Source organism: Pezoporus flaviventris, unplaced genomic scaffold (assembly GCF_033815535.1).
Source record: "Pezoporus flaviventris isolate CSIRO_AGI_PZ_B2104156 unplaced genomic scaffold, CSIRO_AGI_Pfla_v1 ptg000037l, whole genome shotgun sequence".
In the NCBI taxonomy this organism is placed as follows: Eukaryota; Metazoa; Chordata; class Aves; order Psittaciformes; family Psittacidae; genus Pezoporus; species Pezoporus flaviventris.
The window spans coordinates 11,791,740-11,819,571 of NW_026892585.1; the positions used below are offsets into that span (position 1 = coordinate 11,791,740).

Sequence of the window (27,832 nt, forward strand, 5' to 3'; positions counted from 1 at the left end):
TATATTTACATTATATGTATGATATACATGTATATATACATGCATTTATTTGCATTGCTTAGTCCTGTGAGATGTTGTGGTCATGGTGCTCTGTGGCTGAAGGGGTGGTGATTGCTCTCTTTCATCTGGTTGTTCAGCTTTCTCCTGTAATGCTGCTAAGATCTATAAATATAAACAAACCCCTCTTTAATTAATCTTACTAAGCACAAGGCATGATCCTGCAGTCATACTTGAGGCGTAGCCTCTCTGAAGTGAGCAGTGGTTTTCTCTGTAGAAAGACTAAGAAAAACCCAGCTGCACAGTCAGGTCAGTAAGGGTGGGAAGAGTTTTTAGCTGAAAATCCAAGGAGGGGCCAGCGCTGCTTAATGAATCACAAGCTCTCCTTTCCTTGGGGTTTTCTGACACTCTCACCAACCCCCTGGTTTCTTCTGGTATGAAAAGCAAGTCCCAGCCTTTTCTTTTTCCTTTCTGCTACCTCTCCCTCTTTCTTGCTCATTCGTTGCTTTTCTCCTCCTCCAAATCAAGGCAGAAAAGCTTTCAGGAGAATCTTTATTTCTTCCATGGAACTAAGCGAGGCAGGCTCCCTCCTCCCTCAGCAGAGTCAGCAATGTAACCCTGGGTTCAGCAGGCATCAGCCTGCGCTCCTGTCAGCAGAAACAGGCACATTCACCACCATCCTTCCCTCTGAAGGAGACCCAAATCTATTTTTTTTTTCAGAGAGGGAGCTTCCTGCGGCCCTTCATCAAAACCAGAGTCATCGGGCAAGGCAGGGAGGAAGAGTGAGAAGCGCTTCAGCTGGGTCTGTTGCAGGCTCCAGGGCTGAGCAGAGGACCTCCTCTTGGGGCTGTCTCAGCAGACCCCCAGCCCAGGCAGGCTACAGGAGGTGCCAAGCCAGGCATGTTCCCAGCTGGCAGCGCTTTTGCAGCCTGCCTTTTGGAGGAGGCCAGTAAACCTGTGCTTGACTTTTGGCTGTAACCATCTGCAGCAGAGTAACGCAGTGATTTCTACTTAACAAGGGGAAAAGGGAGGAGCAGGCTGAAAAGCTGCTCTGTAAAGTAGAGTGGCACCTCTTAAAGTAAAGCCTTACAAGTGAACTGCTAACCTTTTGCTTTAAAAAAAGAAGATATATATGTTAAACCCCCCTGTTTCAATATCCTGGTGCAGTAGGTAATGGATTGTACCTTAGCCTTTCAGCAGTGTCCCTAGGTTATGTAGTATTTATCATGTCATCAGGGTTTCCTGTGAAGAGGTCCTGATCCACCTTCTCTTTGACCAAAAAGACCAAAGCCCCCAAATTGTGTGTGTTTGCAAAAGATATTTCCTGCAGTTTCAGATTTGTCTTTGCTTGTTGGGGATTGTAGGTTGAGCTTAGATTTAGTAATTCCAGGAAAATGCCCAGTGCCAAACTCATTATTATTGTTAATACCTTAATATTATTATTTAAACTTGAAAATTACCACCAGGGAAGAAGGGGGAGGGTGGGATGAGGCTTAATTTTATTCACTGTGTTTCCTATTAAGTTAGGTTAATCTATTTTTATCATTATTATTATCATTATTGGTGATACTTCCATTTGCTTTTTCATTGAGCTGTATATAGTTGATGACATTTGAATTTATCTATTTCCTGAATTTATTATTAATTTAAGCATTTCCTTCTAACACTAAGAGCAAATAGTTGTGTTGCAGTTGAATACACCAATATTAGTATATTTGATACCTGTCACACACAAGGTTGTCTTACAGTATGTGTGTGCACATATTATCCATGCTTTCAGAAATACCACTAGGAAATGAATGTTGGTTCTAGCCGCCCCTGTTAATGTTGCCATGAAACCATAATTTAGTACTTTGATACATGTGTGTGTGAGCACATATATATGTACATCGAAATGTGAAGTGAGATGAAAGAAAGCTTACCCCAGAGCTCTTCCTCCTCCCAATGGCTTCTCTGTCTCTGATCTTTTCCCTGAGTTATTGGACTCATAAGCACAAGAAAGCACCGCTGTTATTAAGCTCATTGAAATATTTCTATGCACAGATCATGGGGGAATAATAAAAGATAAAAAGATATGTGTTCATCCACAATTTTTCTGTAATAAAGTTTTAATCAGATGCCATGCACTGCTGACAGATTACAACAGCACATATAGTTTGTATATACATGTAATGGTATGAAGAATTTAGGAACATGCCAGCATGTAATTCTGGACATGCCTATATTTGACTCTCAAGACTGAATTTTCTTTTGAGGATAATTGCATTGTGTTTGGACAGCCATTTAATCCAACAAAGTTTCTGCAGTTTTATAGAGAAAAGCTTTTTGGGGGGAGTAGCACAATCTAAATGACTGCTGAATTTATCTGAATATGCATCAGACATATTTTGCGTAATTGTTTTTATGGTTGCTTTTTAAGTACATCACTGTGGAGTGAGAAATGTGAGTTTCTCATAGTCTTTATTTTCAGGGAGCTCATAGTCCAGTGGTCATCTACACATGGGCCTCTGGCCGATTGGCAGAATTGTTGGACCAGACCAGTAAAAGTATAAATACTAAAATAAGGTGCAAGTACACAGGGAAGATGGACTTCAGATTAGGTTTACTCCAAGGTTTGGCTGGGTTAATATCTCAGAGACTGTTCTTGATGCTGTGGCACTTGCAGCTAGCGCTGGGATCCCTCTGGAGAGGAGCATCCAGACCAGTGGTTTAAATAGAGAGAAGGGTGCTGTGTCCGTTTTCCATTTGCCTTGTGGATGGTGGGATGTCAGCTGGCCAGCTTGTTCCCCAGTTATTTTGTTCCTGTTTCTTTGCCCTGTTGTTGGATGCAGAAGGCTGTTGCCCACATCATGCTAGGAAATGATGCTGTGTGCCTTTAAAAGGGAGAATTCTGCATCTCTTGGGGTATATGAAACGGTATTTCAAGTGATGGCAACAAAAGAGGTTGTTTTTCAGGGTGGCTATTTAAGACAGTAGCTGGGGAAGGTGTCTAAATCAGCTGAATGGACTTAGGTGGGGTAATGAACTTTTTCTGCTATCCTCCTCCCCATGGTAGGAAGCAAACAAAAGAAAGTGGTGCTTCACATCACATCTGGTCTTGGCAACCTATGACACTGGTCCTGAAAAAGAAGAATATGAAGTGATCTGTGTGATTGTATTTCACATTAGTGGTGATGGTTGCCATCCTTTCCAATATCGAGCTGGAAAACTCATGCAAAAGTAAATGGTGTGTATAGAAAACCTACTGAAAAGACCCCGCGAACCTAAACATAACCCACACATGCTTGGCTTCTCAACAGTATCTACTGATGGTAATAATCTGTGGAGTACAAACTACCTGCTGTATAGTGGCTGTGTTTGGGTGTCTTGCAGTGTGATGTGTGTTACTGATTTGGGCCCTAAGAAACTTCCTTTTGCTTGGCTTCTAGTACACAGTTACCTTTTGATTTTGCCTTTTGCCTTGTGCCTTGCTAATGAGTGGGCCAATGTATGTGTGAGTGTGTGTATGGAAGAAAGCAGCTGAATTTGTTCAAAAAATAAAGGTACAATAGGAATAGACAAAAAATATAAATACTTTTGACAGCACTGAGTCAACTCGAGGATCCTGTATGCCCCTAATCCTTCTCGAACTAAGGCAGGTATTTGTGAAAGTACCTGACACAGTGTGATATCATCTTATCAGCTCTGATACAATCATGACATCTTTACTCCCATTTCTCATCTAAACTGCCTATGGAGGAGAAAATAAAAATGATTAGGTTGTGGTTATGGGTGAAGCCAAGTGGCTAATCCCAGTTTGAAACCAGTGTACTTTCATCTATCTGCCTCAGCTGAAAAATAGTGTGAGCAATAGACCTCAAATGAAGCTTGATGTTAGCTTTTTTTCTTTCTTTCTGTTTTCCCTAGTGACTGTGCATAGTTTTGAAATGCTGCATGCAAAGAAAAGCAAGAGCAAAGGGGCCTGTTTATTGTTTTAGCCAAGAATTCCAAGCAAGGAATTCTTTCTTTTTCTATTCCAAGCAATAATTACATTTTTTCCACTATAGCAAGTACTTGTTAAGTAAAAGGCATTTGTGTCTTAGTAGAAGTTATAAGCCTGATTTTTTTAGTGAAGATTACAAAGGATAGGTGAAAACTGGATCACTGGAATAGCTTTTGTTTAGTTTTATTAAACATGAATTCATACAGGCTTAGGAAGGTAGTGATTTCTTGGTAATGATGGCGTGAATCACACTGAACTGTTTGGAAGGTTAAATTGAACTTGCAAAACTGTCTTGTATACCAAGCTTGAAGCTTCACTGCTTTGCATTTGCAGTAGCATTTTAATTGTGGAGTGGCAGTAACTGCAGCATCCTGGAAGCAGGCAGCCCTTTGGTCCTTGCTTTTCTTGGTTCTCTTAAGATGGGAAGTGACAAGGTGAACAAGAAAGGCCACTTTCAAGAGACAGCTGATCATAATGCAGTCTTAAGTGAAATTGTCTTAAATGAAGTACCTTGTCATTGCTTAACATCCTTGAAAGGAAGGAAAGGCAAAAGAGAGGGTCAGTCTGCAAGAGGGAGAAACCAGAAAGGGATCCAAATGCAAGCAGGGCTCCCTGCCATGACCTCCTTTAGACAGGTTTTGCTTAAATACTGCAGGGACAGAGGTTTCTTTCCGACCCTTTCTTGAAGAAAGAACCCTCTTCCTTTTTTGGTAGGAAATGAATGAACTGGTTTCAGGGCTGGTACTGATCTTCCTCCAAATTTCCCTGATCATTCTTCCATGGAAGCAGGCAAATCCCATCCTAAAGCTGTCCCCAGCCCAAGTCATGTGTTAAAAGCAAGGAGAAGCATTGGCAGAAAGTGGCTGGGGGAAGCTCTCAAGTCCTTGTGTGTTTCTACAAAGCCTCAGATAGCAAAACACCCAGAAAATGGTGTGACCAGAGGCTTCCTTGGGGTGTTTCCAGTGCCTGCAGTCAAGGTGGCTGCTGTCCTCCTTCCTGCAGCTTTTCAGCTCAGGTGGTTCCTCCCCAGTGGGATCTACATAGCATTAGAGTCATGTGGGAATGGTAGGGAAAAGGCAGCTTGAGCCTTCTGGCCCTGGGAAAACATTTGGTTTGGGTTGTGTTCAGGAGTTCGAGAGGCCTTCAGAAGCCTGAGGTTATCCTGCCTGGACCAACAGCCCCCTGTGCTGAGAAAAGAGGTGTGAGTGCCAAGACTGAGCTAACACATCTTCCCTGGGGCATGGAGGTGGCTGCAGGGCCAGAGCCCCAGCATGAGTTCCTGGGCTGATGGTGTCAGCAGTGATGTCATTTCTCAGATGCTAATTGCTGCTACAAGGGGGATGGGAGGCCTCAGAAATGCAAACTAGTCATGAAGAGCTGGACTCCAAAAAACACACATTTGCTCTGCAAAGGGCTATTTTCCTTTGTGACTGCGCTTGTGCCACTGTCTGTGGATAGGATAGAAAATGAAAAGTAAGGTACTCATCTCTATTCCAGACTTCTATGAGACATAGTAAAGATATTGCAGAGAAAATCTGGTGTTTCCAGCCCTTACTCACCAGGATAACTCCACTGGAGACACTGATCATGCAGCACTGTAAAACAGGCTACCATCCTGTATGTGGGTGACACTCTATCAGTTTATCCTAAACAACAAGCTCAATGTGACTCAGTCTTAAGGCCCACTGTGCCCAAATTTAAAGGGCATTCCATATGTTATTTATAACACCCAGGTCATGCCCGAGGGTGCTCTGGGCAATGAACATTGTTGCATGGGCAAGTGGAATTCTGACCTTTAAGCTGCCCCTGTTCTGCTGGCAGAGTATGTGTAGATGTACATTAACACATACGGACAAGGGTCATATGCTCATACAGGCAGACCTGCCCAAATAGTGTAGTTGAAATGTGGCCAGCTTCGTGATGAATGAGGGACAGCTGACCTACCTAACAGCGCTATGTGGATGGTGGATCTTGGTGATGTTCCCCAGATTATTTCCTATGTACTGAAGGAATTAAGTCCAGCAGTTCTCAGCAACTGGGGAAGAGAAACATTTAACTTGTGCAGTACAGTGAAAGCCAATGTAAGCCTAATTGATCTGTTAAAAATGGAAGTTAGTGTGGCAGCAAAGGAAGTGAAACTTCTCAGGGTGGCACCAAATTTCCTTTCCTCCTTATAGCTTCACCTCCTCCCCTGCAGGTCCCTTAGAAGATTGGAGAAGCAAAACCACAATTGGTTTTGTTGACCAGTTCTGAAACTCGTTTTGGGCCTTAATCACTTACATGAGCTGAGCAAACAATTTCTGCTGCTTCTTCAGCTCCTTAGGCAGTGTTCTTTAAAAATTTGCTGCACAAGGTTTTCACCAGTTAAGATGAATGTTTGTGATAGAAAGGGGGGGGTGGTGGTAAAGAATTTGGGGAATAATACACTAAATAGAAAAGTTTTTTGTCTTTCTCTCCCTTTTTACTCAAGGATTTTCCGTGTTGGCTGGGATTGGTGAGCTCATGATCTATAAATAGGCCCATCCAGGGAGGAGAGGGAAGAGGCTGGAGGCTTTCATTAATTATATAGAAATAGTTGTTTTCACAAAATAAGCAGCAAATCCAAGCTGTTTGAAGCCAGGCTCGCTGGGCTTGGGGGTGGGGTGTGCCTACAGCATTTACTAGTGAGATCATGGAATAGCACAGGAAATCTCTCCCTAATGCCAAAGAAAACTCCCCCCTCCAGTTCTTTTTATGAAACAACTGTTGAGGTTCCCCAACCCCCTTTCAAGCTTATTGTGTGATAATGAATCAAAGGATGGATTCATTATCAGGATACAGGTCCAGATACCCCACTCCCCCAGATGTTTATAGGCACATTTGGCTGCATGCCTGTCAGCATACTCGGGTATGTAGTTTTCGCTTGCTTATGTAAGTGCTGGCATGACAAGGGTCTTCACTGATGAAACAGCGACTTGTGGAGCTGCAGAATTTATGATGTGTGACATTCACGTTTGCTGATTGGGATTCTCAGGGGATTATCTGTGTTGAAAAGTAAAAGAAAACTTGCAGTCCCTGTGACACCTTTTAAAACAGGTCTTTGCAATGCGCACAAAAAGTCTTTTTATTCCATTGTATAGTTGGATTGGATAGCCAATATTCTTCGATCATTGCATTCAAGAGGTTAGATAAATGCTGATGTCATGACAATGTCTAGCTGAGCAAGTTCATATTGAGTCTATATCTCCTTCTCAGTAATACTCTCCCTAGAAGCTAGTGATTAACAATTATTATCACACTACAGTTGCTATTGCTGCTGGTTTAGCAATGACTTGGCCTTCCTGTTGTTCACTTTCTTCTTCCACCTGTGTTTGGAAATGGTTTACAGCAGAAGAAACCTGTGAAGGTCAGACAACAGAGAGATGTTAAAAGGGGAAAACCACCTTAATTCCTTTCAGATATTAACATCTTTTTCCTCCTTTTGTGTGTTTTGGTCACACACTTTGCTTTAGCAACTTGAAAAGTGCAGAAGAGTTTCTGAACACAAGGTGTTCACTTGAAGTTGCCAAGCAAACTGTGTTTAAAAGAAGTGGAGTAAAACTGATGAGATTTTCACTTTGAGAGCAGAAACTCCCAGAAATGCACATGAGAATTTTTCCCGGACCTTTGATTGCTTTTAAAGCTATGACCAGCGCTGGACCACTGCAGTCCATCTTCAAAGCTACTATCAGTAATAGGATTGTTGGGATTTTTTTCTGCCCCAGCTTGTGCTGCACACTTGCGGCTCACAAGAGACCCTATGGCCTTCCCAAGCAGCCCAGTGCTGCTATCCGGGAAGCTTACCTAAGGGATGCAGTACATCCCTCTGCCTTCCTCTGTCCAGCCCCTGGGTTGTGCAGTGTTAAGAGCTGGATGTTGATGGCAGTGGGTGTTTGAATGCTGTGTGCTTTGAACTCCTGAAACAAACCCCAAAACTGCTGGCTCAATTTGGGATACTGAGATTTTGCTGTTGTCTTCACTGTTGGCTGTGGGGTGAAGGAGTTGGGGAATGTCCATGCCTGGCAGGGTCCAGCCCAGAAACACAGGAAGTACTGTCTGTTCAGCTAACAGAGAGTACTGCTGACAAAGAGGCAAAGCAGACATCAGGCTGCTAGTTATATGAAGAAAACAGAGGCCCAAAGGGCTTTCAAGGATGGTAATCAGAGCAACTTTTGAGAGGTAGATCAGACCCACCATTTCAGACATTTCAGAGGGTTTTTTACTTGAATTATGGTACAGCGCCAGGAAGAGTTCCCAGTCAGTAACACCACTAATCCTCTCTGTGTTCTTGCAATTTTAAAATACCCAGTGAAGCCCTATTTTGGAGGAAAGTGTGGTATCTGTGGAATTCTGTGTTAGAAAAACCGAGCTGATGTATGCACACGGAGGGGCCTCCCAGATTAAATTACTCTGAGCTGCACTTGCACTCAGTCTTAGGGAAACTCAGCTTGAAAAACAAAAATCCCCAAGCTTTCATGAGCTCAGGCATCCCTAATTGCTCTGAACATGTGGGTAACTGTGACCCACATTCTTTGGTGGCCTCAGTTGCCGTGGAAAGAGCACATCAGTCTGCTCAGGGGTTGGCTATTAAATGAATTGACAAATCTTCATATCCTTGAAGCCTCAGTGAAGGCATTAAGAAGATTGTGAGGCAAGGAATAACAGTAGGAGCAAAAATACATATTATGCTCTTAAAACCCTAGGGAAACACACAAGTTGATAGTATGACTGAAGAGCTTAGACCAAAATTATGAAGAATGATTTGAAGAAGCCACCTCAAACACCATCAAAGATGTGAGCCTTTATTTTAGGTTCCTGACATGAGAGGTGTTTGTACTAGCTGGCTTTGCTAGTGAAGTGTGTAGGAAACAGATTACCAGCAGTGAACAGACATATATTCAGTGATAGATCTCAAAAGAAAGGCTTAAAATGCAGGTCAGGTCTATAAAATTGTCCTATTAGGTGGAACAAAGCATCCAGATGTTCATCTAAACTCTCATTTGGGAAAATGCCATTCTTCACCAAAAGTGAAAAATTGGAATTACTGAGGTATAAGCATGTACTTTAAGTCAGGGTCCGTGGTGAGAATAAGAAACTGTGCAAATTTAGCCAAACTGTATTTTTCCCAGTGCCTGATGTGAGCCGCTGTCTTTGGTGCAGGTCAGAGAACCCACATTTCCAGGCAATAGTGGGCAGAGTATGTAGTAGGTAGATACACAGTGTCTAACTTTTGAGACTTAGCATGAAGTGCACAGTGCCAGTAGCCCTTCTTTGTGGTATTTTCTTAGCTTATTTTGTTTAGCCTTCTCAGATGGGGATACTGTTCCTGGTCCCCTGTGGTGTCAAGTGTAATGGTTCACAGACAGGCATTACAGAGCAAGAAAACCAGTAACAAGAAAAGCAGTAACAAGAGTGTCTGCTCTGGCAGCAAGTGCAGGGTCCCTCAATATTCACTCCTGACATTCTTCTTTTGTACCCTCTGGAAACTGTTCAGCAGCATAAAAAAACCTCTAGCAAGTTAAATAAGTTCTTGTTCTGCCAACAAATTATCAAGGCTTCCAGGACATTTTCTCCTCTGTTCCAGAGTATATGTGTGAGTAGCCAGGATTTGCAGGGGAGACTTTTTTCCATCTAAACAAACCCAGAAAATTTTAATTTGATTATGTCTAAGGAAGAAGAAAGACAAACTGCTGGTAAATGGACTTCCTAACAAGTTGGGGTTTGGTTTGTTTGGTTTGTTTTCCTTCTAAACAAAACATACAGATTGTCCTAACAATAGGATTCTTCTGCAGTGAAGATATTTTCAGTGTGCATCATTCGTGGTTTTAATCCATTAAAAAATAACAGCTAATCAGCAGAGTATTTAAAAGGGCGAAGTCAATTCTGGCACAGAAAATCAACAACATTCAGAGCAGTACTGTACTTACCCTAAGTTCAGAAATTAATATCACTTTCTATTTACTATCTTGGTATGATTTTACTAAACCAATTACAGCTGTATCTGGCATATCCTTTTACAAGTTTAGGATCACTCTGTTGCATTTCCCTGTTGACATTTCAGACGTAGCACCTACTAGGAGCTTGTGTGCTTAGAAAAGCAGAGAGCTAGCAGGCCATAAATGAGTGTTAGGATGGTTGAATTCACACTTTCTCTGTGAGAGCACTGGTGAGTGCAAAATAACACAAGTGACCTACACTAAAAGGGTAGAAGAGTTATTAGATAAAAGGCTAGGACTGGAGACTGTTGAAGGGGAATTAAGGGGCTGGGGAGCTTACATAAGGAGATGCTTGAGGCAAGGAGCTTGAAACCAGTTATGGGTGGGGATAGGGGTGGGAGCAAGCTGAGGAAACAAGCTGATGACTCTGGGTTGAGGCCAACATCAGTTCAGAAGAGTTGTTCTGCCTTTAGGGAACAGTCTCTCCTAAGGGTGGTAAAAGGTAAAAATAGAATATATGAACTGCCAGATCAGGCTTAGGCAGCTTGGAGGGTTTTGGTTGGATGTAAGTGAGGCAGGGCAGGGTCAGAGTGCATTGGCTGATCAATAAGTCATCACATACAAGCTGTGCAAGACTCCCTTGGGGAAATCCCCATATATGATCTGATTTGAAAATGGTTAGTCAAGGTGAGGCTGAGGAAGTTTCAGTATCCTTTTTTGGGACGTGCCATTTCATGCATTGCATCCAGTTTTGGTTATCTGCATTGCAGGAGAAGGAGCTCAATTAGGAGCAGCATGTTGTGCTTGTACATCAACACGAAGACTCTTCCCAGAGGCAGAGTCTCTGACCTGTGACTGTGTTTTTAGGCAGAGCCAGGCAACCTTTCTTCCATCAGCAGTCCTCTCTTACTCTTTTCTTAAGGCATTCTTCTTCTCTTCTTCTTAAGTCTTAGGTTTGGCAGTTAACCAAGTTGAAAAGGACCCTTTGAGGTCAAAGTAAGCAATATTTAAGAAATCTTCTAAAAATGTTTGCTACAGGAGGAGAGGGGACAAATGGCAGCTGTCTTTCCAGCATCCCATCTGTGTGGTTAAAATGCTTTACTCTTGTTGAAACGCTTTCTGTACCAAGCTGAAGGCACTCTTTTAAATATTCAGCTTGATCTGTCTTGTTTACCTGTCATGAAGAAAAGAGCTGGTGACCCCCATTACAGACTGCATGGTACACCAGGTGAATATCTGAAACAGCAGAGAGATGAGAACATGAGCAGTGGTGAAATTTTTCCTTTCTCAAGTCTTAGATTAGGAAACAGCAACATTCCCAGGTTACTGCTTAGAGGCACTGTATTAAGAAGATCATTACCAGCTTCCTGCAATACTTAGTAGAAACCACACATAATATTTACACATCAAAACACTTCTGTCCATAATGTTTGACAGCATTATGCTGCAGAATTTAGCCTGAGTTGCTGTTTCCCCATTGTGCCCCATATAGTGGAGATAGAACTTGACTGTTCCATTGCTCATGTTACAGTTATCAGGAACTTTTCTTTCTGCGATAAAGGACTTTGAGAAGCAGCCTGTGAGCCAGCTTAAGCTTCATGTTTCTCATACCCAGGTCTGCATTTGCTATACAGTAATAGCATGGCTATTTGGCTAATTAGTTGGCTATTTATCTGATTGACTCTCCTAAGAATATGAAATGCTGTGAAATGCTTCAGAAAAAACATCCCCAGAGTTTTCCAGATAAACTTCGTGCTGTCTCGTTGGAAGGGAAACTTCAAACCCCATTGGCTTTGTTTCAAAGTAAACTAGAAACTGGTATGGAAACTCATGCAATAAGCTGTGTTCTCAACTCATCATAGAGAAGCATTGCACATTGAAAGCGTTAGCCAACATCGGTGAGAAGTGGCATCCAGAATTTCTGAGTTGCGCTGTTTCCATTCCCTGTTTATCAGGTAAGACATCACCAACCCTTCAGCCTAATGGAATAGTGTGAAAACTGCATTTATTTAGTGCTTACAAAATGCCCACGTTACAGAGCTGAACACCGTAGGAAACCCCATGAAGAATCAATTTTCACTCTCTCCAAAGTAGTGCACAGCAAATAAAGCCTGAAGCCAGATAGTGAGCAGTGGAGGAGAAACAAAATGCTTACTCATCAGCAGAGCTTCACCATCTAATCACAGAGAAAGGCAAAGAATCCATGGGAAAAGATTTCTGGGTAATCTCTGTAATTTAGGGATGTGCAGAAGGTTGAAGAGGAGTGGGGAAGGCAGACTTATGTTTGCTGGTTTTTAGCACTGAACAATTTGACTTTGCAGCATTAATGGAATCATAGAATATCTCATGTTGGAAGGGATCCATAAGGATCACTGAATCCAACTCCCTGCTCCTTACAGGACTACCTAAAACTAAATCATATGACTTAAGAGTAGCATGGAGATGGTCCTTGAGCTCTTGACAAGGTGACAAGGTTTGGGGCTATGATCCTGGGGAGCTTGTTCCAGTAGCCTGACGACCCTCTCAGTGAAGAATGTTCTCCTAATGCCCAACTTCAGTAACGTTGTATTAATGTTAATCATTAAAGTGGATGGTACGCTAATGAAGCCAGAAGGTTGTTCAAGTCAGTCTTACTGCATCCATTAAGCTGTTGTAAGCAACAACAGGAAAACCATGCAGCATTATTTGTTGTTTCCTTAACAGGCCATTATAAAACATCTGTATGCCTGCTGTCAGGGCTGCAGGCAGCCACCAGTGTGCAAAATGATGAAGTACTGCATTTCTTCCATTACCAAGATGAGGGTTCTTTCTGTTATCCTGTTTTTTAACATCTTGAAGGGATATGGCCTTGAGGAGAGGAGGCAATGTCTTGGGTCTGTCTGGTCACTGTCACCACCAGACAGCTATGTAAATAGAAAAACGCCACTTGAATGAACAGAGTCTGGGAGTTGGTGAAAGGAAGTTCATAGGTTGCCACAGTTAGACAACAAGGGACATTTGAACAACACAGAACCAAGAATGTTCCCAGAGGAAACAGCTGTGAAGTTTTCTTTTTGGTTATGCAGCTGCCAAGAGTTTGTGTTCATTTGGTCACTTGCATAGAACAGGAGACCCTCACAGACTGCTGAGAGGAAAAGAGAAGGGAATGCTTCATCCATGAAACTCTGCTGCTTTATGTTAAATGGAGGAAAAACTCTAACACAGTGTATGGGGACAGCAGCTTTGTATGACTGAAGTTAGATATTTGATTTGTTGGGCAATGCCATCTTTTGTATTTCTGGAAGTAGAAGCCTACTGAGGATTGCAAGGAAACAAATCCATAAAGAAGCTGAATGTGGAGGCCATTGCTCTGGTATTGGAGTAGTACTGGAGTAATATCAACACCATCAGAATCTCCAAGCATGCATTAATTTTCTCCTTGTGTTATTTTCTTTTCGTATGAAACCAGTGAAATGCTGTCTGAGTCAGCTAAGAAAGGTAGCATTATGTTTATAATTCTCTATAAATGTAGGCCCTGATTTGTATCATGATTTTGAAGATAAAGGAGACCTTGTCTTTCAGATATCACAGGAAGCAGTTAAAAGATCAAGAGTCTGAATGCTGTCAGACTTGTAATTAGGATAATAGTAACATCTGTAGAGCACTAAGTGCTTGTGTTAGCACATGAAAGGCCCAGAGGCATTTCCTAGGGATGCCTTTAACCCAAGTCTGTGGTTCAGGAAGCTGCTTCCACATGTGATTGTTCCAGCTGAGAATGGTACCCATGTAACTTTTAAATGCATATTTAAATCAGAACTCATATCTGAAGTGATTTGGGAAATGTGCAAAATAAGGCAGATCATGGGCTTTGCAGTCTGCTGAAGATACTAAAAATAGGTCAAATAAATTGCATGACCTTAACTAAGACATTCTCAGCTACGTGTCTAGAATAGAGTTAATTTGCAGATTCAGTTGTCTGAATCTAGCCATTTATATTGTAGCTGTATGACATCAATTCCATAGCTTCAGTGTAGGGCTTAAAGAGGTATACAGCCCAGTCTAAACTAAACATCTGCATTTGGTTTTGCTGAACTGTTTTCTACATCCATTGACTATGATGGGAGCAATGATGCCTAGATCACATAGCAATCACTTGCTGTGTAGGCACTTAAAAATGCATATCAGTTTCTGGAGCCGAATCCCACTCCTAAAGTTTAGTGAGATGAACTCGTCCACAATGGCAGAGCATAAAAACTGTTCCCTGATAACCTGGAGATGAGAGCATGCTAGCCTGGAGCCAGATATTTTCTTTATGGACCAATGAAACACTCTTCATTCAACAGAAGTATTCCTGTTGTAGTGGAGTCACCAGTCAAGCAGGATAGAGCTGCTCTAACCTTTTTCATTTGTATTATTGACAATGTTCGTAGTCTGTCAATGCTTAGCATGAGGAGAGGTTCATCTCTCTACTTTATCTATGCCATCATTTCATCACTAAAGGAAGTTGGTATCCACACCAATGTGGCTTATCCCATGGACCACAGAAAGAGATTGACGCCAAGACCAGATTAATGTTTTCTCCAGCATCTGTATTTGTCATGGTTTGGTCACTGTTGCCTAACACAGTTCTCTCTTTATGATGTTGGTACCTGGAAAAACTACCTTGGTGAACTGTATTCTAAAAGCTGTCTTTTGATAAACAGAGATAACAGCTGGCTGTCTGGTTATCCAGGAACTTGGGCTGAACCCCTGACCCTAATGTGTTTAGATACACAGTATTTCCCTATGGTCTGTCTCTCAGAGCAATGTTCTGATGATTGTCTTGGTGCTGGTCCAGCTAAGGTGGAGTAAGGAAGCACAGCACTGCTTTTCTCCTTATTCAATGAGTATTAGTTTTCTGGGAATAACAGTGCTATGGTGGGAAATGTTTCATTTTCTACAATACTTTATCACAATGGCATTTCTTAGTAATCCTCTTTTTCCCCAAATCTATCATCTCATGGTCTTTTTTATTTTCTTACAGGAGGAGCTGGGCATTGCCTGTGAGTTGCTTGAGTCAGATTTCCTCAAGTGCAGCGTGGGATTTCCTTTCATGAGATCGAAATCTAGGGTAATGTTGTGATGCTTCCATTTGCAGAGTGATGGTCCAGTCACCTCTTTGTCTCCAAGGAGTGGCCAGAAAGGCAACTGCTCTGTTAAATGTCTGTGACTGATACTTTTGCTAGCTTTCTAACACAAGATATCCAAGCCTTGCACAGTTATGGAGGGTAGGTGTCCTCTTTCCCACCAGATAGAGCCAATGACAGAACCTTGTGCGCTACAATACAGTTCTCTTCAAAAATGATCCATAGTTGCAACTATGAAAACCGTGCATACTTCTGCAGAAAATCAGAACAGGACTCTGTCTTATTTAAGTTGCTTTATTTTGTTTTTATTTTTGTCTTCTCTTACATTAAAGTGCAACTGAATTTGTACACATTACAATGAAAATGCCTTAGGGACTTTTTCGTATTACAGACTCCTGGTAGCTTTGCAAGATTTTGTTTGGTAGACTAAGATGAACTCTCTGATGATGTTTAGAAATTCAGCCGTGTTCTTTCTGTCACTAAACCAAGCTGTACAAATGACCAACCCAGAAGGGTGAGAAGATGAGGTATAACTTCAGGATGACCTGAACAAAATCAGTCTGATTTTTTTTTCAGAAGTTTTCAACTTCAAAACCTAATTCTTTCCATTTGAATTGACCTTTGACCTGACATGATTTTTTTTTGGTTTATGAGTTTTATTGACTGTAGTATGCTCTTTTGAAGCATTTAAAAAGATTTTAAATGAAATGGCTAAAATAAGTGCAGTAGCAAAATATTATCTGGAATAGAATAATCTGAGGGTTTTGCTCCAGGATCACATAGTTGGGTTATTTTCATTTTTTTTTCAGCAAGCTGTTGAAATCACAAATTTGGAAACTTTCACTTTGCCAAAACCTGTTCTGGAGTTAGGTAGAAAAGTTACTGCATGGAGAAGTTAAAGTAGTGCTGCAGTGGTCATCATAGATTCTCTTTTCAAAATGAACACCTGATTTTATCCATTATGGTGAGTGGCCATAAAGCTTTAGCTTGTGCTAGTCGCTCCAAGTCTCTGTGCAGGCCTGAGGCATGATCTTTATTCCCCTCAAAATACCTCTTCACCAGCAAGTAACAACATAAAGGTTAGTGCTGAGGTAGTTTCGGGTAGAGATCCTTTTATACTGGAAGACCCTTTCCCTGGCAGATGATCTCCTCAAGAGATCTCCTCTTCCTTTGAATGACAATTCCAGTAAAGGCCCTTTCACAATAAAGGAAAAATCAGAGATGCAATTGCTAAGATTTAAAAGCTACACTACAGTAGAGGAAAATCTCTCACGTGTATCTAAATGCGCTACTTTTGTACAGCTAGGCCAGTAAAATATATGGGAAATTTCAGAATAAATGCATTTTGAAACTATATTTGTCTCTAAATACTGCTTTTTCTGTGCACAGTATGACTTCAGTGTGATCTTTGATACGAGCCACTTGTCTGGGCAGGAAGAAACACTTACCTTCCTTGTCACTGCACAAAGGTAAGGGAACCTTTGTACCTCTTGATGACTTGAATATCCTTTGTTACATGAAGTGTGCATTGCATATGCTTGACAGTTCTGTGATGTTAGTGGTAAATGTGTATGTGTGGTAGATGAGGTTGAATTTCTGGGGCTAAATGCATGCATTTTGGTAATATAGAGGAACCATGTGACACAGCTTCCTGAAAAATGAGGTAGGATCATACTTAGGCTTTCTCTTCCAAGCAGTTGCAATTCTGAAGGAGCAGTTTGTGTTCTCTCAAATGGAAGGCCTTCGTGTTTCTGTACCCATCCCTTTGGGCCCTGTATCAAGCTCAGCTCAGCTGCGGTTGACAATCAGCACCAGGCAGGCACATTTGTTCCAGCATTTGAATGAAATAAGCATGTTTGGATGCAAACCAAAAAAGATAAATGCTTTCATCAGATGGTCAGGAATCTCACTGACAGTTTGCAAAGTTGCATGTCTATTTTTTCCCCCTATGGATCTTCAGTGATCTATGACAGACTGCATGAAACAGCTGAATAGGGTATTTCCCCAAGGGCACTTGGAGCAGGCATTGAAGTAGGGTGATGCCAAGTGTGCATGCATAGTGATTTTTATCTTGGGCAGAATATGAGGTGTGACACATTCTCTGTGCCTCCTAAGATGATTTGTCACAAAGATGCAGACTCTATGGGTGATTCGGTCACAAGCATTGTCAGGGTGTATATGAAACAGAATAACTGATGATAGCACAGCTGTGTTAACCTGGGCCATGATGTGCTAGGTGTGAGATTAGTTCCTGATTCCCTTACTGTGTGAGTATGCCAAATTCATACTCTCCTGTGTCAAAACCAGGGCCTCCAGCCTGAATTCTCCTCCCCAGTTTGATGATGCCTCACCAAGTAGTTGGAGAGGAGAGAGAATCTGTAGCAGGTGCTGAGTGATTGCTCTCATAGAGCACAGTCCTCCTCTTGCAGCAGCAACTGTAGGTGGGAACAAGATCCTGCGGCACGTGGTGCTGGTATGAAACACTGAAAATGAGACCTCGTATTAGAGAGGCAAGACCATGTCTTGCACATAAAAGAGGTTTTATTCTCCGTGAGGAGGAGTCCATAGTGTGTTCAGATGGCCTCGTGATGCTTCTAGGTCAGGGAGATTCATCAGTGTCTGTTAGGTGAATGCCAGCTGGTGCAAAGATGGGTCTGCAGTGCTTTAAGTTTGCCCATCCAGTGTTTTCCAGATTGTGCCACTCATTTCCCTGCCTTGGATAGCACAGGGATTTCCTCTGTAATCTCACTCCTCACATTTCTGTGCCCCACCAGTGAGAAGGGTTAGTCAGTGCCTTTAGATGGAGCAAAGAAATAAATAGTAGTTTGTACACATAGTCTGAATGCTCAGAGGGGTTTAGGAGCAAGTTTCTCATTTCAGAAGGATGGGCAGGAGGACAGTTGTGTTTTGAAGGATTCAGCTGAACCTCCAAAGACAACAGTGCATGTCCCAGTGCTGATTACCCTAATTTTCTCTGTGACTTTGGGCAAATAGCTCAATTCCCATGCTGTGAAATAAGGATAATAAAATCTTTCTACCACAAGAATTGCAGGGAGCCTTGGGGTAAAGTCGGTGACAAAGAAATGGAGAGGAAGTGCCTGTGTTGTGGCCAGACTGCAATGACTGGGGACATTGTTTCCACACAAAACCAAAGCTAGTCTGGCTGAACTGGCTGGACACAGAAAACCTGTGACATGCTGTCATGGGAAAGTAAGCTTTGCCCTTCAAGAGGCCACTTAAGCCTGTTCCTTGAAGCTGCAATTCTGGCAGTAGTACCTGTAACAAGAGACTGGTTCAACAGTAGGAGAGATCAACTGGACAGAGATCTGAATGTTACCTTACATTTTCTCTTTTTGCTTAGAAAACCAGCAACAAAGCTCCAAAGCCTTTTCTGCGCTTCATGGTGTGAGCTATTTTTCTAGAGCTAGATTCACTGCGCTGTATTCTCCTTTTCTGACAGTACCTTTGATCCATTTGAAACAGATGAGCATGTACCCATGAACCTTGTATAGAATTCTACTTGCTTATTTTGTTTGCCACCATGGTATCTTCTCGGTATTTGTGTTGGATGAGAAATGTCTCCAATTTGGACTCTTCTTCAAGCCTGTTCAGAGGAAAACCTTTTATTAAGTGTTTTTTTCCTGGGACTGGGATTTTGTGGGTTTTTCCATCTGGGCCATAGTTTTATTAGGAGTCATGGCCAATGTGTCAGTTACAGAAAGCGGAGCTCGATCTATGCATGTATGTAGCCAGCAGGCTCTGTTTCTGTAATCTGAGCAACTCATCATCTGCACGGTATCACTTGGGATGTTACTGCCTGCTGTTGCCTCAGTGATACTGTCCTCAAATAAATAGGATCATATCTTTCGCTTTGCCAGCTTGATTTGTGAGTAAATCCAATGAATTGCAAGGCAAAAGTGATTCCAAAGTCACTGCTGGAGAAATTAGAAAGATATGTAACATACTTCTCAAGATTATTGTTCTGAGCTGTCACTCACCTAGCAGACTCACCATCAGAGTTGGAATAATTGCAGGTTTGCACGTTGGACATGCATTTCACAGGCACCTTTCACAGACTTCATACAAAAGCGCTCACACTGAAATAAACTGACTCAAATCAGAGATGATTGCACACTTTTCTCTTTCCTCCTTCTGCTTTTGACCAGTTGAGGTAGCTACCTTTGAAAATGTAAAGTAGAAGTGACAGCTAAGTACAGAAAGAGGGGATGGAACTGCTGAGAGATTGTGTCCAGTTTAGTACGAGGGTCTCATCCAAAAAAGCTGCTTGTAGTGGCACCAAATTGATGCTGTGGTACAATGCAGGTATATGGAAAGTCAGGACCCTCTGTGGGGTGTATGTATCCCTCCCAAACTGATTTGCAGTCAGGCTGGGACAGAATCACCCCTTGCATTGGAGTCTAAATGTCCTTGCTTCTCCCCACTGCGCATGATGGCTGCTGTAGTTTTATACTGCCATTTGAATGTGCACTTTACTCCAAGATAGGTTTTTTGGTGTAAGCCACATCGTGTCACACCACGATGAGCTACACAGGAGCAATCACAATGCACATCCTTTATGTGTGTGCCCTCTCCAAGGTGGGTGAACAAATGTAGCTTTTAATCTTTAGGAGGCTTCTTAAGGAGCTGACATCACTCAAATATAGAGGCTCAGGGTAGGAAGGCAGAGAGATGGTAGCTGTGAAACTGTGTGATATATTGCAAAGGCTGTCAATTTTGTAGCATGTTTATTTTTCCTTTTTTTCACAGTGGAAACCTAGAACGCACTGAATCTCTGCATGATAACACCCTAACCCTGTCGGTGCCCCTGATGCATGAAGTGGACTCATCTATCAATGGGTAAGTACCAGTCACCAGATGAAAACAACAAAAATAATGATAATCCTAACAATAACATCTGAGTCTCTTCCAGTGAAAAACTGAATTCTTCCCTTTGTTTACATGTAGCAGAACTGTTGCTTTTTCCCTGTTTCCCAGACTCTGGTCATACAGACAAACTCATTCATTATCTGGGAATTTTATTTGTCATGCCTTTCATTCCAACACTGTACCTCTTTCTCACTCCTTAGAGAAACTCCATTAATTTAATGCTAATTAGTTACCATGACGTTGGTAGTAACTACCAGACTTTAATTCATGGGATTCTGTAGGTATGATGGACCTTAAAATAAAACGAGAGCAAGTAAATCACATCTTGTTCCTTAGGTCATGTCTTAAAGGATATGGTTGAGAATCCATCACCATGACAAAGGTTAGGGTCAAATGTTCTGGGATTTTAAGGAACTTGGTGGAGTCCAGCTGTTTGTCTTTCTGTTTAATTTCACAATCAGAATTCATTTCTGCTTCTGCTCATTTTACCACTTCCTCTGGTCCCAAGTGTGTGAGGCATCTGAGCAGCAACTAAGGAATCACCCTTTGACTGAATTACTTGTATAATACGTAGCCACTGTCCTCTCCCCATGGTTGCTCATGTATGAGTTCCTACTGCCTTTGTACTCAGGGGTTTTCCCTTCCACTTCTGCACCCCACAATCTTAAGTGTAGAATAAATGGTTTGTGGTTGGTCCCCACAGACAGACTGTCCTCTAGCATAGGCTGTGCTTGAGTTATAATGGGGGACCTGGTCACTCGTGGTGAATTAGAGTCCACATACATTGAGAAAGCTGACATTCATTAAGAAACTGGGGAAGCAAAAAATAATCAGTAGTGTCTCCAAGAGGTCAGTGTCTGGTTTAACCACCATTTATGACAATCCCCAGGGAATACATATTGTCAAAATGACCAGTGCAGTTTAGCATCAGTAGAAGTCAAAGGTTCCTTTGACCAGCATGCTACATATGAAGGAACAACGATACCTGCACTGACATGTGGTTTGGCTGAAAAGCTGGGTAAAATCAGCTGCGTGAAGCTGATTTCCTCCCTTCTTACATAGAAATAAAATCCCTTAATTACTGACACAATAGTCAGAATGGGCAGAAGACATGCTTAAGCTTGCTCAGAGAAGTGAAGTGCACCGTTAGACCTCACAAGATGACTAGCAAGGACAAAAATCTCCTCTATATTGCCAGTACAGCCTCAGCAGCATGTTCTGGAAGTTTTTGAGTGCTTTCATAGTTGCAGGTTGTGTAGAAACTTAACTCTGTGTCCCTTGCTTCTTGATGCTTTGATAAAGATGGATTTTTGTACAGCTTTACAGATACAGATGCTTTCATCTGTGTCCTTAGATCTCGCCTACAGAGTACTGCATGCCAAAAAAACTGATAAAAATGGGGCTCTTTTCTCTCTCTTCATAACGTACTATTTGTAAAGCACAAGGTCTCTAAATTTCTAAGCCCCACCCAACTGATTATGTAGATTACTTTATTCTTTCTCATAGACAAGGCTTATTTAATTCAAGTTCACAGAACTACCAGGAAAAAGTTGGGTTCATTGGAGGGCACAATATCCCCATGCATGGTAATATTAGTAATACTCTTTTTGGGACAGTCTATTTTTAAAGTTACTTTTGTTAGCTACCATGTATTTCAGTCTACAAGAGCAAACTTCATTCCTGCTCATAAACAGCCCGGAAGGGCTTGTACCATGTCTGGGAGGAGCCTTCTGGCACAACACTGTTAATGGGATAAATAAATCTGTCTCCTGTTGTTTCCCTAGCAATTTCTGGCATAGGAGGCAGGCAGGAAAAAAGGAAATGTACCTAAACAGGCTTAAAATCCTGTCACAAAAAACTCTGACCCAAAAGGACAAACTGGGAAGGAAGCAGAGTTTTAGGCAGTCCCTCACCAAGGTTTGTCCTGAAACTAGGACCTTTTCAAATCAGTACAGCAGCCCCAGATTAAAAGGACGTACAAAGGATGCTTAAAGCACTCCTAGTCTTCTTCTGCAGGGTTTCCAGGTACTGTTTGTGCCTCCAAGTCTTTTCTGATAAAACCCTACTGTTTTTTACTCTGTGATAAGATGATAAGAGTAGTTGAGGAGACTTGGCCTGTGCCACTGTAGTTGAAAGAAAGTTATATCCCCCTCTACTCTTCCCTTTAACCATCTGTTAATCATAAAGGTAGTGAAGCTCAGATAATTAATGAAGTGGGTTTTTCCTGCAATGCTATGTAAATACTAGATAAAATTGGAATGTTACTTTAGTGGATACTCAACTGAAAGTATTCCTATTAGTAACGGTTTCTTCAGATTAACTTGTTAGTGCAATGATTTCCTGTATTGCACAAGCTATTGGACTCTCAGAAATCATCCATTTCAGGGGCCCTGGAGAAGAGGTTTTGTGATAGGAAAGGAGAAAAAGAGATAAAGTAATCAAAAGAAGTCTGCTTTGGTGGTGGGATGTTAACCCGGGTCAGTTGAGATGCCACTTGTGTAGTTCAGTGTTGTCAAGAGAAAATTAAATCACAAATAATAAATTAATATTAAATGCTCTCATAGAATTTCATAAGACCTGAAAGCAAGGGGTGCAATTCAGCTTGCCACAAGTGTATTTAATTTTGGCGACAAACACAGCTTACTAAATTTGTGTCTTGATCTTTCAGAGAAGTCTTCCCTACTTCATTTTTCTATGGTGATTCTGTGGAAGCGTCCAACTTTGTTCAGTTGGAAAACCATGAATGTCATTTCCAGTCTCTCAACTTCACACTGCAGGTAAAACTGATCCTTATTTTGATTGCTTTCCTGCTTGACAGCTCTTTCTGGTTTTGTATCTCTTTTATTCTGAGTGATGTACGGTCCTTGGGGCATGTTTCCGAATCACAGTATTCTGTCGAATGCATTGTTGATTGGCTGCCATATGTACAGTGTGAAGGGGTGGTGTGTTTTCTTATATCAAGAATTATATCAAGAATTGCAAGTAGTGTATCTTACTTCCACAGGAATGAAGATACTTCCATTTGTTTTTCTTTTACCTTTCATCATGCTCTCAGTAAAGAGCTCTGGTTACTCAAGTGCTACATCTTGGATGTAGTTGCAGGTTTACAAGGGAGGAGTAACTGTTTTTAGTAGCATGGTCATTGAGGAGTGGGCAGCTTTTATCCATGAGAACAAACATATACACATGCAAGGATTCAGACTTGCTATATGCCCCTGGTATGAAAATGTTTGTAGGATTGCTGATAAGAATACAGTACAGGGAAGAGACTGGGACACTAAAAAGACAAGTGTGTGAGGAGGTTTCTTTAAACATCTCATGGCATTGCAGTGTTATTCAAGTATTATCTATAGATTACATTTCACATGGCAGTTAGATGAGTTCCTGATATGGCAAAGTATATGGATGGTTTGTTATAACAAACTCTTGTCATGCAGGCCAAAGGAACTTGTCTTGCTGCTGTGACTGTATCTATTACAAGCACTTTTTGACCGCTAGATGGAACTAGGGAATGATAAATCATGCTGAGGTGGGTGGGGGGAAATCATTTATTGTGAAAAACAGTCTTTCACCTTTTTTCCCCTTTCTGTTCTCCTAGGCATGAATGCCACTCAGCTCATAATGAATAACACATGTCTGCCTCCGTGGACAGACTGTGGTCCAGAGCAATTAAGCCCCCACTGTCATGCAGTGCCCTTAGCTATTTACTGAGAAGGAGTGAAAGCAGGATTTGAGGACATTAAAGCTTTTGTGAACCAGGCTATTAATTCTTGTGATTCTGATTTCATTCTTGTGGGTTTATAGGTCTTCCCTTCCCCCTCTCCCCCCCCCCAGCCAGTTATTGGTTAAAACCTGATAAAGAACAGATGTTCTGGTGCTTTAACTAGATGGATATTTTCAATAAAACAAAGTGATAACAGGTAAAGGAGACAGCATCTATATATTGGCAGGGCCAGCATTTGTCCTGCTTCATCTCTTATCTTGTGTTATTATTAACACACTTACAAGTTGCCCTATGAGTAATTTTTTTTTCCCACATAGAAGTAGAAAATTGAACTGTAACAAGTGACAGATCTGCTCTCCAGTAATGCGGTAAACCTCATAACTGTGTGTGTCAAAGAGAAAGGGTAGAGTTTCATAATGGGCAAAGCATGGTTTGTATCACTGCTTGCTTAATTGTTTCTAATGATTTGCCTGCCATTTATTAAACTTCTCCAGATGGAGAAAAGTAATAGTTCCTTAACCAAGAAAAAGAGATGATTTACAAAAATATGGAGCTTTATAGTGGGTTTTAAATGGGAAAATCTCTACCATGTCCAATGTTAATAAGAAAACAGATCTATGCGTCATTTTGGGGAAGGGGTAACAAGATGTGCAATGAAAATGCCTTTTCTGCATTAGCTCTGATATCTGATCTCAGCAAGATAATCAAGTTTTTTAAAATGTCTAACATGAGGCATTATGTTTGTATTTCATACGGCATTTATCATACTCCATTGTAGTGGGATTTCTCCCCCTGCTTGGAGCCTCAGGGTTTTTGCAAGGATTTGGCATTGTGAGCTGATTCTCTCTATCAGTCAGGCATTTCTTCAAATATAAACAGGGTTTGAAGAATGAAAACCTGTTGTGTTTAATATATGGATGTTACACAACTGATTGCTACATCTTCTGACAGTACTGTCTCAGTGTTGATAAATATTCTAATGGGCCTATATTTTTTAACTATATGCAGTTATATGTGTATTGTTAAAAGCAACCAGGAAATATTTTCCTAAAAAAAAACAACAACAAACATAGATAGACATAAAAACTTAATTTCGTTGAAAGTTTTCCAGGAATTATTTCTTTGCAGCAAAACCCCATTGATTCTGGAATTTTCATTTGATGCGATTCAGTGGTCGACTGGAAATTCCTTGAGTTTTTGTTGAAAATTTGTGGGACTTTGAATGAAAGCGAATGTTTTCCACTAAGAGTTGCATTTAACTGGAAACCCCAGAACTTGAATGGAAGTTGTTCACATGCATTTCCTGGCAACTCGGCAAACCCGCAGTCCGGTAGTCACAATCATCGTTACTTTGGCTTCTGCTTCATAAGGAAAACATATGCTGAATCTAATGCAGTGGTTACTAGATGAAAATGAGAATGTTAACTGAGACAGCAGCATTTCTCACGGTCTTATTGATGGTGTTACAAAGCACTCTAGCAGTGTCTTTGTATATCAGGTAGAAGTGTCATTCTATTTGCATTGTTGACTGGTAATTATCCTGCAAAACTGCTTCTCACTGGTGTATGAGTTGTGCTTAAAGACTCTAAGATAAGCTAAACCTTTGCCTTCATCCTAATACTTACAAAAGAAGCGTTACACAGACTCACAGAATGGTTTGAGTTGGAAGGGATCTTAAATATCTTACTAAGAAGACATTGAACAAATTGCATAGTATTTGATTTTTTTCAACTTTATACTCTCAGCCCTGGTTCTACAGTAGCTTCCCATTTATATACAGTCATATGTGTAATTTTTAGACTTTATTTTATTTCTTTATTTTATCTTACAGGTTTACAATGCGGGGCCAAGCACTCTCCCTGGAGCTTTTCTTGACATTTCATTTCCAAACCGCCTCTCTGCCACTGGAGCCGAAATATTTCATGTTCAACAGATGATGGTGAGTACGTTATGATGTGTTGTGAGTCCAGAGAGACACTGAGAGCTGACTGATGTCTGAAACAAAAGAAATCCAGCAGAACTAGATGAATCAGTTGCTTTTTTTAGGTAAGAAGTGGTTCTTTGTGTCTCTGGCCAGGTCATCATAAAAAGCTGAGCCCACCCCACTATTGACTGCTGTCCCTCACCTAGGGCAAGCAGATGGTTGTGTGTTCCTGGTTTCCTACAGTGCAGTGTAAACCTAGATCAGGCTAATCCTGAAGTAAATGTGGAGAATGCTTCACTGAGTCACACCTCCAAAGAGGACTGAGTTTTAATCAGCCCTCTCTGATTAAATGGTGTATGTAATATCAGCAGGATATATTACTAAGATGACTTGCATTCCCCATTTTATTTTGTGGTTATCTGCAAAAGCACTAGCTAGGCCTGAATACAGTATCAATGTCTATTTTTTTTTCTATAGTCAGTGTTATAATCTGTTCCTTTTGAGTGTTCTTTTAACAAATGTAAGTAACAGAGAAAGTTATTCTTTCAACACAATGTATTTCAAAAGATGGTTTCCTGTCAATTGCAAAGAAACAACAAATTGTGGTAAAGGAGACACATTCTTAGATTTCACTTCTAATATTTATTTATTACTTTCAAAGCTTTTGTTAAACCGCTAAAATCCCATCATTTATTCTGTGGTGGCCAAGAGAGGGAAACCTCACTACTGGGGTAAATCTGTTGCTGAAATTCAGAGTAATCTGTCTTTGTAAGATGGAACCAGCTCTTTGGGCTACTTGAAAAGAAGTATTATACTTGCTTTATTGAAGAAGAAAGTATAATTTATTTATTTAAATATTTATACCATATATATATTTATACTTTATTTCTTTATTACCTACTTTTCTAGCCTTTTGGCTGAAAAATATTACCATCCTTTATATTCAAGTAGCTGTGTCACTGAATCTGTGTAAACATAGATCCAATAAGACCTTTCTAAGCAGGTTTCCAAGATTTGTGCTGTTGAAAGGTACGAGATAAACACACATATGACTTACAGATAGGCACAAAAGACAAAATCACTGAGAAACAGGTTTGGGATATTATATGAGACACAAGTATTGTATAGACTAATTGTCCAACTAGACTGAATTAATTCTTCATCCTATGTCTCATTCCCCATGACATTTCATTTTAATGTTTTATTTAGTCCAGGTTTATATTACCCTCCCTTTGACACATTGCCTGTCAAAGGATCGTGACCTGTTTCCTTGTCCCTTTGTGGTCTCTGTGTGCTGTCTGTGTTCAGAGCAGCAGGATAGAGGTAGGAATCTCCTTAACAGATTTTGTCTCAAAACTCAGGCCGCCTACCTTAGGGAGTAATAAATTACTTCTGGGCATTCATTATTTCTCTCTGTTTACTATTCCAGAAGTCTGGGCAAATTGTCTTAGACAAGACACCAGTTTTGTACTCTTGAATTAGCTGAGGTGTACATTACCCACCAACTGGGCAAAGACAAAATCTCAAGGGGTAGTTTGTAATAATTTCTACACAGAACCCTAAGTTACAATGATAAGGATGTGATGGACTCTATGGTATTTAATAGCTGTTAGAAAAACAAGGCAAAAACCTTAAATCTTCCACTTAACTTGTTTTTCATTGCTGTTGTACCTCTGATTTCTTATGTAAAGGAGGTTCAGCTGTGTGGTGTGGTGCTGCGCACTGTGCTAATAAATACTTGCAAGGTTTGTATCCCTTTTTCCCAACAACAGGTTGCATTTTCTCCCACATTATTTGATGTCTCTCTTCTACTCTGTAGTTTGTCTTTGTGGAAATGTCAGACTGCTGTTGTGAGACCTATTTGCATTACAGGCTGAAGAGTGGTAGTAAGCAAGTATGGTTTTATGAGATGTCTGATGATACACTGGCATAACCTGGGTCATTTCAACCCCTGAGTTTGGGTATGTGGTCAGTAGAAATCTAGTATGTGACTTTCTGAGCACCCCTGACATTAATAAATGTTATCTAAGCAACCCCTGTCTGGGATAGTGGTTATCCCTGCTTTACAGATAAATAACAGAAACACCAAATGGTTTGCCTGAGGTCATACAGGAAATTCGTGTCAGAGGCAGGCACTGAACCCATGTCTCCCAAGTCTCTCTATTGTAACAGGAAAGGCATCCTACTCTCTTTCCTCCTGCCTCTCTCCCACTGAGTTTTTATTGACTGAAAAGGGAATTAAAATCATGGAGCTTTTAA

General features: G+C 41.1%; 1 protein-coding gene across 1 annotated transcript in view; it reads left to right on the top strand.

The window, feature by feature from the left end:
* ITGA9 (integrin subunit alpha 9) overlaps positions 1-27,832 on the top strand; it is a 212,991-nt gene that overhangs the window by 147,062 nt on the left and 38,097 nt on the right. The window contains exons 19-23 of the mRNA XM_061464722.1: positions 14,936-15,022; positions 16,428-16,507; positions 19,806-19,895; positions 22,594-22,702; positions 25,481-25,588. Coding sequence (XP_061320706.1) covers positions 14,936-15,022; positions 16,428-16,507; positions 19,806-19,895; positions 22,594-22,702; positions 25,481-25,588 — 474 coding nt within the window. The remainder of the gene's footprint in view (positions 1-14,935; positions 15,023-16,427; positions 16,508-19,805; positions 19,896-22,593; positions 22,703-25,480; positions 25,589-27,832) is intronic.